The 13,036-nt window shown below is 56.8% G+C and overlaps 2 protein-coding genes across 2 annotated transcripts; one reads left to right on the top strand and one right to left on the bottom strand.

The window, feature by feature from the left end:
- Positions 1–51: 51 nt before the first annotated feature.
- Positions 52–1,297, top strand: GLRG_08020 (uncharacterized protein; the record flags this gene model as incomplete). The annotated part of the gene is made up of 3 exons (XM_008098705.1): positions 52–589; positions 618–1,180; positions 1,235–1,297. 3 exons carry the CDS (start codon positions 52–54, stop codon positions 1,295–1,297), a joined length of 1,164 nt encoding a protein of 387 aa, XP_008096896.1.
- A 4,103-nt stretch (positions 1,298–5,400) lies between these two features.
- GLRG_08021 (acetyl-CoA carboxylase) lies at positions 5,401–12,393 on the bottom strand (the record flags this gene model as incomplete). The annotated part of the gene is made up of 3 exons (XM_008098706.1): positions 5,401–11,797; positions 11,866–12,131; positions 12,208–12,393. 3 exons carry the CDS (start codon positions 12,391–12,393, stop codon positions 5,401–5,403), a joined length of 6,849 nt encoding a protein of 2,282 aa, XP_008096897.1.
- Positions 12,394–13,036: the final 643 nt, after the last annotated feature.

A 13,036-nucleotide genomic window follows, 5' to 3' on the forward strand; every position in this document is an offset into this window, starting at 1 on the left:
TCTCTAATTCAACGTCAGTGATTCACCGCCAGCCTCAAAAAAATCCCCAAGATGGACCCAGCTCAACTGCCTTCGTGGGACCTCCCTGAGGGCGTCATCTCACGTTATGTCGACACGTCCCCTGTAGGACTGAAATTCCACATCCTCGAGTCTTTTCCAGACGCCGTATCCCCAAGTCGTCTCCCACCGTTGGCCCTTCTCCTTCACGGCTTCCCGAACCTATCCCACGACTGGCGCTTTGTGATGCCAAAGCTCGCCGAGGCCGGGTACTACGCGGTAGCTTTAGACATGAGGGGCTTCGGCCGCACACACAACGCGGATCTCAGTCCCATCAGTGAAAACTCGTTCCGTCTCATGACTGCATTGCGGGACGTTGTCACGCTCGTCCACGCCCTTGGGTATGAGACCGTCCACGCCCTGGTGGGACACGATATTGGGGCGTTTGTGGCTTCGCTCTGCGCCGTCGTGCGAGGAGACATGATCAAGTCCCTTGTGCTGATGTCGCACCCGTTCAAAGTCTCTCCTCAGCTGCCGTTCGGTACGGCGGTCTCTCCCCTGCTGGTCTCCGCTGCCTCCAAGGGTGCTGGACGTGGGTGCTGGACGTGGCAAGGGGGAAGCAAACAAGGCTGACCCCGGTATTCGGTCATCACTCTTGAAGCTTGACCCACCCCGGAAGCATTACAAGTACTACAACGCATCTCCTGAAGCAGCCGAAGAGTGGACCAATCCGACCGGCGAGCCGATGCGCCGGTTCCTCAGAGGTCATTTCCACCTCAAGTCGGCAGCTTACAGCTTGAACAGGCCAAGGCCCCTCGCATCGTGGACCGCAGAGCAGCTCGCCGTCATGCCGCACTACTACGTCATGAGAGCCGAGCTGTCGATGCGCGGAAACGTGGAGCTGGACATGTCTGACGAGCCGGCCGAGATCCGCGACAGACTCGGCGAGACACGGTGGCTCACCGACGCGGATCTCCAGGTGTACACGGACAAGTTCTCGCGCAACACCTTCGGTCCTCCTTTGCTGTGGTACAAAGTGCTCGTGGACACGAGCCTTTCGGCGGATCTCCTGTGTTTCGCGGGGACAAAGATCGGTGTCCCGACAAAGTACGTCTCTGGAACAAGCGACTGGGGTACGTATCAGGTCCCAGGCTCTCTCGACGCAATGGAGAATGGGGAGGGTGTTTGAGACGGCTGCTGGAAGGGAGCCGCTCATGTTCCCGGCGCTGGGCACTAGGTCAACAAGGAGAAGCCTGAGGAAAGCGTCAAGGAAATCTTGGCGCTGGCGAGTTCTGTCTAGTTAGGTTCAAGGTATAGAAGTGTTTGAGGGCAAGGATTGTTTGTCTGGCCAGATCTGATTCCTTTGTTTGCATTGAAACATACATTTTGTGCCAGAAGCTCTGTATCACTTATCTCGACAGGATTACACCAAATGATCGGATTAATGGATGCTTTATTGTCTTCGTGACAGGCTCAAAGAAATGTAGTCCTTTTCTGTACAACGGATTCAGTGCAGGCACAGGATATCACCTACAAGACACAACCTAGGACGATGACTGTCTTCATTCCCTCATTTACGTGCCATATTGTCCCGCCCATCATGAGGAAGCTTCCATCAGCCTTAAAAGCACAGTTCTATAGGGAAAGGTTTGGGTCTCTTTCCTCTTGCTTGAAGAAACATGGTCACGAATCGTCTGGGCCCGAGTCTAGGATTGGCGATTGGGTTGGTTATAGAAAGGAGGAGCGAGCCGCAGCAGGCAGGCAGGCAGGCATGCAGGCATGCAGGCGTGGGCAACTCACGGTCGGCAGGGCTGGCTGTACAGTCAGTAACGGAATGCACTGCACAATGATGGTGTGCAGGTCCTAGGAAGTGGCAAGTACCAGATTCTTAACAAACCAAGACTCTGGTTCGTATCTCTCGAGCGTGATGGTTCGTGAGTAGCAGAACCTGTGGAGGAGCCGACCATGGAACCTTGAACCTTTGTCCTGTTCACCCGATCCTGGGGAGGGAGCCCAAAAATCCCAGATTCCAACCCGTCTCATTTTTCTCTTGGATTGATGGGAAATTCTCTTGTGTAGAGATGTCGAGGATTTCAGTACTGATACACCCAACGATTGTGGGAGGCCGCTTGCTCCACTCATCTCACATTGGCTTCATCTACACTTCACCCGTTCCTTCCAAAGGCAACACTATAAAGACAAAAGCAGAAAGGCGAGGCGAGGCGAGGCGAGGCGAAGTATCGGAGAAACAGTCCTCAAGGTCGCCGTACCTTCTAGTACCCATCTCCGATGGCCTCTGCTTCCACCTTCTTCTCCCCAGTCTGCAATTCACTGCTCCCTCCCCGTTCTTCTTCCTCTTCCATCTTTTCTCTCCAGATCTCTCTTCCTGTCCATACTTCTCTGAATCCTTTCATACTCTTTAACCCGTATTGACTTCTCCCCAGCTTGGCCCGCTTCTGGTACATATTCATTTGGCTGGGCCGAGTCAATTACTTCACAACACCATTCTATTACTCGTCTTTGGACGCTTCAGTTCTTCCTCACGACCCCGTCCATCTTCTTCATTGCCCTACCAAAGACAACAGCAACGCCGCTCAAAGCAAGCAACAACATCTACGACACCAATCCCACTGGACGCGTCCATCGCTTCCAATTCTGTTCCCAATCACACACACATATACGTACGCGCGCGCGCGCTCGCAACAGGTCTCTCCATGTGCCAAGCCGAGAACAGGCAGTGCACTGGGTGCAGGCGGATTCGCCCCTGGATCCGTAGGTGCGAATCATACGACTCTGCTGCTGATTCCTGCGTAAACATGAATCTCGAAAACCCCCCTCTGAAGCCTCATTACCAGCTTTGCGACAACCTCGAATGCCCATTCGTCAATCCCGTCCTGCAAGGGTCCAACCCAGGCCTCGATCTCGATGACTTCGCTGGCATCATGATGCTGAAGCAGGCCAACGACGAGATGGACGCGACCGCGGCGCTGGTCGCCACGGGTGCCACGTCCGAGACTGTGCAGCCTCAAACGGGGGAGCAGATCGCCGCTGTGGTCGATGCCAGTGGTGGCATTGGTGACGACTCTCTCGGGCCTATCTTCGGCAACGGCGCCAGTCGTGCGAGCACCCCAGGAGTGTACTTGCCACAGATGCCGGAGACTCCTGGTTCGCCGGTTGAGCCTATGGTCGGAATCGACATGCCGAGCGAGCACGAGGGTGTCGAAACTGCAACCCAAGTTTCCAATGGCAGTCTGCTTGCTTTTCAACCGGGTTCGAACGAACGGCCGGACATTCAAATGCAACAGACTGATGCCCAGACTCAAGCCATCGCGGCCAGTCAACCACAGCCCGAAGAGCAGCTTTATATCGACCCGAAGCTCCTCACTAAGACTGCCTCGCCTTTCTCTTTCCCGGATGCTCCGACGGTGACCAACACTGCGGCCGTGGCCCAACCTCTGAGAGAGCCCGAAAGCTCGAACATCACACGTCCTCATCTTCCCAACATATCAACTTCGGACCCTAGCCCGGGTCTCTCTCAGGCCAATTCACAAATCCCCGTCGCCCAAATGAGAGTCTCGTCCGAGCCGAACATGATGCAGCGAAAAAGAAGAATACCCCTGAATCGCGGGCTCAGCCCGCTGGTGGCGGCGGCAACGACACCGACCGTCAACCCAGTTCAAGGATCTCAGCTGCTCCCGCGCACCCAGACTGCGCAGGTCACCCAAACCCGCCCGATGCGCCCTGTGGACCAGGCGCTCATGAGAAGGCTCATGGACCCCAGGTCTTCGCACCCACAACGGCGAAGAACGGTCTTCAGAATGTCCAGGAGCCAGGAGCTCGCTGGCACGCCGGCGCAAGATCAACAACCATCGGCTACAGGACAACCCCAAGACGGTTTGCGGAACTTGGGCGACGGCATGGCATCGAGAACACCGCACCCCGAGTCGAATACAAGTTTTGAGGCTCAAGCGCTCCGACTACGCGCCCAGCATTACGTCCCAGTGAGCCAGCCAAGCCCCGCCCCTTTGGAGGCAATGAACAATGAACCATCGGTTGAGCACTACGCGTACATGGCCGCGTATTACAGCAAGCCTGTGGTCCGCCCACGGTCGAACTGGGATAGACTTTTTGAGCGTCGCACCCGCGCGCCGCCACGGGAGGAATCCGCCAGTTTGAATGAGGCTGGGCCAGGCTTTGTGCAGCAGGCCCCTCCCAACTCTGAACCGGGTCCTTGGTCCCCTTTGCATTCCCAGTTGCAGCCTTCTTCTGGCCATGGAATCCCGCAGCCCCAGCCCGCGTTGACATCCGATGCCACGATGATAGTGTCTTCCAATACAGCGGTACCGCAGATTCAATCCACGGCGCTGGATAACGACCGTGTCTTCTGGGACCATTTTCCGCAAAGCACGCTTCAGACAAACATGCTTGGACAGAATAGCTTCCAGCAGAATGACTTACAGCAAAACGGCTTCCAGCAGAATGGCTTTCAGAAGAATAGATTTCAGCAGAATGACTTCTAGCAGAATATCTTCCCGCACAATATATTCCAGCAGAATGGCTTTCAGCAGAATATCTTCCTGCAGAATAGCATCCAGCAGAATATCTTCCTGCAGAATAGCATCCAGCAGAATGGCTTCCAGCAGAATGGCTTCCAGCAAAATAGCTCCTAGCAGAATAGCATCAAGCAGAATAGCATCAAGCAGAATAGCATCAAGCAGAATAGCATCAAGCAGAATAGCATCAAGCAGAATAGCATCCAGCAGAATAGCATCCAGCAGAATGGCTTCCAGCAGAATGGCTTCCAGCAGAATGACTTCCAGCAGAATAGCATCCAGCAGAACGGCTTCCAGCAGAATGGCTCCCGGCAGAATGGCTCCCAGCAAAACAGCTTCTAGCATAACGGCCACTAGCAAAACAGCAATACGCCAACGGCGTGCCCAACAGGTCCTCTATACGACCATTATATGATGGAAGTCCAACGCCCAGCCAAGCGTGAGAGAACCGGCAACGGAACTTACAGAACGCACCAATACCAAGGCTAAAACCAAAGACAAGCAGAATGAATGAGGTGGAATGAATGCGTTGGAGATGGTCTTGGGCGTTAGGTTGATTGTGTGCAAGGGATATGATGTTAGGCAAAGTCAGGGGAGCAACAGATTACATACAGCACGCTTTGCCAAAGGATTGAGGACTCATCATGTCACCATCACGGAGGCTAAAGGGTCCAATGGGTTCATTAATGGGAATATTGTCCCGACATTGAAGTCTATCATAACACACTCGCAGAAAGATGCTCATACATAGTCATACCCATCCCAATAAACACATAGAATGCCCCAATTATACCCGTACACCCCAACCCCCGTATTGTTACGCCGACCATTTCTCTCTCTCTCCAAATGTCTAATCGCGCAGGTACTTGAGGATCTGGTCGCGCTCCTCAGGCGGCATGGTGCGAATGACATCACGAACGCCACGCATGGCAGCGCTCTGGTTGGCTCTCAGAACTGAGCTCAGCTCAGTAGCCAGGTTGTCGGCCTTGACGGCCTCAATTCTTTCCGTGATGGACTTGCGGTTGGCCTCGTACCACTCAGACACCTCACGGTCAGCGGTCGCGAAGTTGACGACGCCGGACCAGCTCTCGAGGAATTGCAGGTTGCGCTTGCGAGCATCGGAAGCCTTGGTGGCATCACCGCCAGGGGCAGCAGTGATGACGGTCGACGACATGCGTCGGAGGAGGTACTCCTCGTTGAGACGACGGCGCAGGCGCCAGTAGAAGTAGCGGCGGGAGTTGGTCCACACGAGCTGGTCGCGAATGACACCCTTGGCCTTCATGCGGCCGGAGCGGTCGTGAAGGTCGGCGAACTGGAGGGCAATCTGCGAGTAGACGGGCAGGAGCTGCTTCTCGCGGATGGTCATCTTCTTCTTGAGCTCGTCGGCCTGCTCCTTGGGCAGGTCGGCGGCCATCTGCTTCTTAAGAGAGGCGTACACAGGGTCCAGGCGAGCCATGGTCTCAAGCTGCTTGTCCTTACGGTACTTGATACCGATGATACCCTCGGGCTCGAGGACACCACCACGGGCGTCGACATCGGCGTACATCTCCATGGCCTCAGGGTTGATGGTGGGGTCGACAACGACCCAGGAGCCACCACGAAGCTCTCCAAAAGGAGGAATGTAAACGAAGATTGGCTGCTCGTACTTGACAAGGGCATCGACGATGTAGGATCCGTACTTCAAGACCTCGTTGTACATGTCGCGCTGACCACCGGAGAAACCTCTCCAGTTGGCGAGGATCATGAGGGGCAGCTGCTCACCGTTGTTGAAGTCGTTGATGGCCTGGGCGGTCTTGAAGGCGGAGTTGGGGTACCAAACACCACCAGCCTCGTTGGTGACCTGCTCGATGGAATCGGGGTTGGCGGGATCGGCAGGAGTGATGTTCTCGACGGAGCGGGTCTCGACAGCGATGACACCCATGGGGATGCCACCGAGACGGGCACGACCAACAACGACGGTGCGAGCCCAGCCGCCAAGGGTCTCGACGAAGGAGTCCTTGTCGAACAGGCCAGGCTCGAAGCCGCCCTCCTCGGTGGGGCGACCGCCAATCATCCACCTGACGTCGTAAGGCTGCTTCTGTGGAGGAGTGTAGACAACATCACGATCCCAGGCGTCAGTGCTTGGGCTGACGGGGATGGGGCTGCCACGCTTCTCGGGGATGAAAGACATCCACTCGACAATCTTGCAAACACCGTCGAAGTCGTCGGTACCAGTCATGTGAGAAACACCGTTGCGGTACATGATCTGTGTACCACCAAGTTGCAGGTTGGAAGTGTAGATCTCACGGCCCAAAACGTTGTTCAGGGCAGGGGCACCGGTCAGGATGATGGGCTGGCCCTCAATCTGGACAGCACGCTGGCCGAGACGAACGAGGTAGGCACCAATACCGACGGAACGGCAAGTCACCAAGGTGATGGTGAAGATGTCGTTGTAGGCCTTGCTGGTGGCACCAGCAATGAGACCAGAGCCCCTCAGACACTCGACACCAAGGCCGTCCTCGGAACCGACAATGGTGACGATCTTGTGGCGCTTCTCGCCATCCTCGGAAACGACCTCGGTGATGACGTCCTTGGCAAATCGCTTCTGGGCCTCGTCGTCGAGGTAGAGGTACTTGAAGCCGTTGTCCTGCTTGTTGGCGTCGTTCCACGCAACCTTGAAGTGGGGCATGAGCTCATTGGCGACACCGAGACGGGCGCCAGAGTTGGCCGAAAGGTAGATACGAGGGATGCCAAGCTTGCGGGCCAGCTCGGTGCACTTGTAAAAGTAGTTGTCCTCCTTGGGACCGAAGCTACCAATCATGTACGTGATATCGTTGGCAACGACAATGAACTTGCGGCCCTTGGGGTACTCGGGGGTCTTGGCGTTGAAGATCCAACCGACCATACCACAGGTGTTGGTACCGGGCTCACGGTTGACCTCCTGGAGGTTGTCCTTGTCGTCCAAGACGAGCTCGGTGTACGTGACGCACTCGCCAGACTTGGGCTGCTGGCCTCCGAGAGTGCCATTCTTCTTGACGGACTGGGTCCAGCTGTTCTGGATGGCCTGGCGGAAGAGCTCGGGGAAGTCGTAAACGTACTGAGTGCCCATCAAGTGAGCCTTGTAACGCTTGGGCTGCAGAGGGTTCTTCGTGGGGTAAGGAGTCGAAACTGGCAGCAAGTGCATGGGACCCTTCTCCTTGGTGCCACCGATGCTGTTGAAGACCCACTCGCCCTTCTCGGACTTGCGCTCGGCGTAGATGTCGACATCAACAACGTACCCAGAGGTGTTGGTGATGATGACACGCAGAGGGTAGGGGACACCAGTCTGGGGGTCAGTGCAGATGATGCGGATCTCCACCTGGGCGACACGCAGACGCCAAGCACGAGCGCCAAAGCGGTCGAGGAAGCCCTGGAGGCTGCTCTCAACCTCCTGGGGGTGCAGCTGGAACACGGGGGTGAAGTTGATGAAGATCTGGTTCAAGTCGGAGTTGTTGTTGCCGATAATCTCAAGAGCGTCGAAGATGTCGTTGATGACACGGTCAGCCTCAGAGATCAGGTACTCAGCAGTAGGGATCTCGTCACGGAGACGGCCGGGACGAATGACGGCGCGAGTGAAGTAACGCTTGTCGCCATCGACAGCCTTGCCAATACCCTCGTAGACGTGGATGTTCTTGTTCTCGGTAAAGACGGGCTTGATGTGGAACTTGGCCAGCCTGGCGAGCTCGAGCTGGAAGGCAAGGGCAGGCTCACTGTGACGAATACTGTCATCCTCGACATACTCGGGACCACGGAACGTGTAGTAGCCGGGGTAGGCACCGTCGTTGCGACCACAGATGAAGGTGATGCGGCGGACGTTGCGGTTCAGGAGCTCGTCCTTGAACTGCTCGACGATGGGGACAATGCGAGAGAGGATCTCCTGGTCACTCTTGCTCTCGGCGTCGCGAACGGCGACGTTGATGACGGCAGAAAGCTCCTCGGATTCAACCTTGGTCGCGACGGGCTTGCGCTTGCCACTCAGGTCGGGAATGAGACCAGGGGTGCTGCGCTTTCTCGCCTTGTCGGAGAGAGCAAGAGTCTCGAGGGCCTTGCCAAGCAGGTCTTCAGCATCGTCGAGGTACTTGACGGGGACAATGACACCCTTGCGGTTGGGCTCAGAGTCCCACTTGTGGTTGAGGTAGGACATATCGCTGATGGAGTGGATGCGCTTGAAGTCGAACGAGCCGCCGCTTGCGCTGGGAGTGGCGGGAGAAGAGGGCGCCGCAGACTGCAGAGGAAGTCCGTACTCGCTCTGGCCAATCTTGCGCAGAGCAAAATCCCAAGTGACGAAAAGAGGGGTGTCGGTCTCGTCGGAGTGATACTCGATCTGCTTGAGGATGTACGCACGGTAGGCGCGACGAACGTAGACCTCGAGGGCAGCCAGAGAGACGTAGGGGTCCTCGTGGGCGAAGAAGAGCGTCAAGACATCGAAGACGGTGTACTTGGAGTCAACAACCTCCTTGATGACCTCCAAGCTGGGCTCACGGTGGTCCCAGGCAGCCTCGCCGTAGCGGGACTCGACGACGGAAGACCGAAGGATGTGCTCCATCTGAGCAGTGCGCTCCTCCAGAGAAGGCAAGGAGCACTGGATCATGATCTCACGGGCCTTGAGGGAGACCTTGGAGGTGGTGCGGGAGGACTGAAGCTCAGTCAACTCTTGCAGAGCAGAACGGAGGTACTTGGCAACATTTCCGACGTTGGGCTTGTTGGGGCGGTATTCCTCGAGGATAGCGAGAATGAGAGAGCTCTTGGCGCCGACACGGCTGTGCGACAGGACGGTCTGGACAACCTTGCGGATGTCGTCCTTGTTCTGGTCACGCAGCTTGAGGATGACACTGTCCTCCTGGGTTCCGTAGCCAGTGAAGAGGCGCTCAGTCTCAATGTACGAGGCCAGCAGTCCCTTGATGACGTTGAGCTCGTGAGCCTTCTGGCCCTCGGCGAAAGCATCGAGAACTTCGGTCAAAGGCGCCAGAGTGGTCTTGAGCATGTCGGCGTCGGCGGCAGCAACATTATCGTCGACGAACTTGTGGAAGGCCTTGGACAGGGCCTTGGCCGGGAAGTCGGCGTGGCGAGCCTTGGCGCGGTCAACGATCTGGGAGAACTGAGCATCGAGCTTTTGAGGCATACGGCTGTGGAGCGCAGCGAACTGGGCATTCCACAGACTGTAGGGCAACTCAGGGTTACGGAGAACCTCAATCAGCTGCTTGAGGGTGGAAGCCATGATGACAGAGTTATCGTACCCAAGCAGGATGTTCCTCAGGGTGTTGTGCAGGAGCGCGAACTTCTGAGCAGGCTTGGTTCCGACGGCGACTGGCTCGCCGTAGACAGGTAGCTGGCCAACGAAGGGCTGGGCCTGCTTGACGCGGCTGGGGTCGTCGAGTGCGAGGATACCCAGGATGTCGCCAGCCTCGAGAGTGGCTCCCGGCTGTTTGATGAGCTGGACGTAACCATCCTCGGCAGCGATCAAAGGCATGTACATCTTCATGACCTCGACCTCGGCGAAGGGCTGGCCGGCCTTGACGTGCTCGCCGTTCTCGACCAGGTACTTGACGAGCTTACCAGGAGAGGGAGTGCGCAGCTGAGTGGGGTCGTTCTCCTGCTCGAGCAGGCATGTCTTGCCATCCACAGACAGACGAGTGGCACCGACCTCCTCCTTCCAGTAGACGCTGTGGGAGCGGCCATCCAAAAGGATCAAGAGACCGCCGTCACTGAGAACGCGAACGCCGACAGAGCACTTTGATCCGTTGATGAAGAGATGGTAGCTGTCAACGCTAGCGCGTGTTGCGGTGAACTTGTAGCGGAAGCCCTCGTAGATGAAATCGACCGCGAAAACAGTCTTGAGGATGTCCTTGGAGGGAACCTGACCCTTCTCCAAGCTGGTGCGGTACTCGGTCATGCAAGCCTCACTGGCAAGATGAGCCTTGGTAACGGCACCGCTAACCACAGCCAGCATGGGATCCGGTCGCTCAGCCGTCAGCTTCTTGGTGATGAGCTCGTCGAGCCAGCCGGTGGTGATGGTGTTGTCCTCGAAGGCCTCCGTCTCCAGAAGCTTGATAAGGTACTCGACTGTCGTGCGGAAGTCACCACGAATGCTCAGTTCCTTCAAGGCGACGACCATGTGCTTGCGAGAGGCAGCACGGTTTTCACCGTAGGCGAAGATATGACCAAACTGGGAGTCGGAGAAACTGTGGATACTGGAAGCGGTACTGACGGAGAAGTAACCCCAAACGTTGGAACTACTCCTGAAGTTCAGGTCGTGCATGACACCGTTGGAAGGCTTGAAGCCTTCACCGGGGTCCTCGGAGGTGATTCTGCAGGCAGTGGTGTGACCCTTGGGTCTAGGGCGGCGCTGCGTTTTCTCGCTGCCCTCCTGCTTGAACTCGAAGTCGATCTCGGTGGACGTTTTGGGATCGACGCCGTAGAGCAGACGGATGTCGCGGATTCTGTGCAGGGGAATACCCATGGCAATCTGAAGCTGGGCGGCGGGCAAGTTGACACCGCTGACCATTTCGGTGGTGGGATGCTCGACTTGGAGACGGGGGTTCAGCTCGAGGAAGTAGAACTTGTCGTCGGCATGAGAGTACAGGTACTCAACGGTACCAGCCGAGACGTAACCGACGAGCCTTCCGAGACGGACGGCGGCGTCCTCCATGGCCTTGAAAGTAATGTCTTTGGCGATGGTGACGGGCGCCTCCTCGATAATCTTCTGGTGACGACGCTGGACGGAACAATCTCTGCCAAAGAGGGAGATGTTGTTACCGTACTGATCAGCGAGCAGCTGCACCTCCAAATGTCTCGCGTTACCGGCCAGCTTCATGATGAAGATGGGGGAACCAGGGATTTCACCCGCCGCGGCCTTGTAGAGCTGCTCGAAGCCTTCCTCGGAGAGGGCCTTACGGATACCCTTGCCACCACCACCCTCTGACGCCTTGATCATGACGGGGAAGCCAATCTCCTTGGCCTTCTGCAGGCCCTCCTCCCACGACGTGACGCAGCCCTTGGCGTAGACGTCGTCGGCGACGGTGACGATGCCGTTGTTGTCAACCTCGACAGCGTCGACGCCGGTACCCGACCAAGGGATACAAGGCACCTGGGCGTGCTGTGCGACGATTGTGGAGGAGATCTTGTCACCGAGAGATCGCATGGCAGATCCTGGGGGTCCGATGAAGACAATCTTCTTGGGGGATGCGGCGAGGGACTCGGGAAGCTTAGGGTTCTCGGAGGCGTGACCCCTTAGCAAACACTGTTAGTTTCGGCAACGGGGAACACCGGGGGGGGTGGTTGTCAGAGGCGCACTCACCATCCAGCCCACACAGCGTGGACGTTCATGCGCTCGGCAATATCAACAATCAGCTCAACGTTGGCGTAGTTGTGGTTGTTGGTGCCGCCGGGGACTTCGACGTAGTGGTCAGCCATGCGAATGTAGTCGGCGTTGGCTGCCAAATCCTCGGGGGTGGCCATGACAGTGAACTGGATGGCCTTCTCGTCGCCGAACGTCTCGTAGGCCCATTTCCGCACCGAACGGATCTCCTTGACGGCGGCAATACCGTTGTTGGCGATCAAAACCTGCAGGACGTCTCGGTCAGCATGTCTGGCGTACCCACCGACAGAGTTGTCAGGAAATAACCGGGGGTCGACGCACGTTGGTGATGACGGTGTGACCATCTTGCTGTGCAACAAAGTCCTTGACCTTGGAGGCTGGTGCGTTGCTCAGCTTGTTGCCGCCAATGAAGTGGTCGGCGATCTGGTGCTTCTCGGCGTAGGTGGCCTTGCCGTTAGCATGAGGCACAGTCCGGCCGGTGCCGTTTGTTGCTGTGATTTCGGTCATGATTGCGGTATCTGTTGAGGAATTCGCGGGTATCTCAGAAGGCGACCGTCATGAATCGGGGGAGGGCTCCTGGAGCTTTGATTCGGTGTGGTATGACGTGAGACGAGGGGCGGGGAGAGAGAAATTTGCTCGAAGGGGGAAGATTCGAGCAGGGAGATTAGTCGTGGAAATCTGGCTCTGCAGCAAGGAACAGTACAAGGGGTATAGGCAGAGCAATTGGTGCGTCGGAGGTGAAGAACAGAGGTTTGTTCGAGTCTCTGGGGAACAGACGGTCTTGTTAGCAACTCTGGCAGCACGCAAACTTTCTTGTTGGGAGATCGGAGAGCGGCAGAAATAGCACTAGAGGGGCGGGATATTCGGGGAGGGGGGTGGGTGTGGAATGCCAGGGGGCGGGATTGGGCGGCATGGGATCTGGGGGTCCCCTTGCCAGGGAGAGAAGCGTCGGGCTGGCGATGGCGGTGGGCGAGACAACGCAGAGATGTAGAGAGAGCGCGAGAGAGCGACGGCGTGCAGCGGTGCTGGAGAAGCTGTGGGCAAGACAGCAACGTACCTGGTTGAGTTGAAAGGGGGGAAGATTGGCAAAACAATTGCTTCCTTCTTCTGTCTTGTGGATAAGAACAGAAGGGTCTACAAAAGTGTGTCA

The sequence above is a fragment of the Colletotrichum graminicola genome (assembly GCF_000149035.1).
Source record: "Colletotrichum graminicola M1.001 genomic scaffold supercont1.35, whole genome shotgun sequence".
NCBI classification, from domain to species: Eukaryota; Fungi; Ascomycota; class Sordariomycetes; order Glomerellales; family Glomerellaceae; genus Colletotrichum; species Colletotrichum graminicola.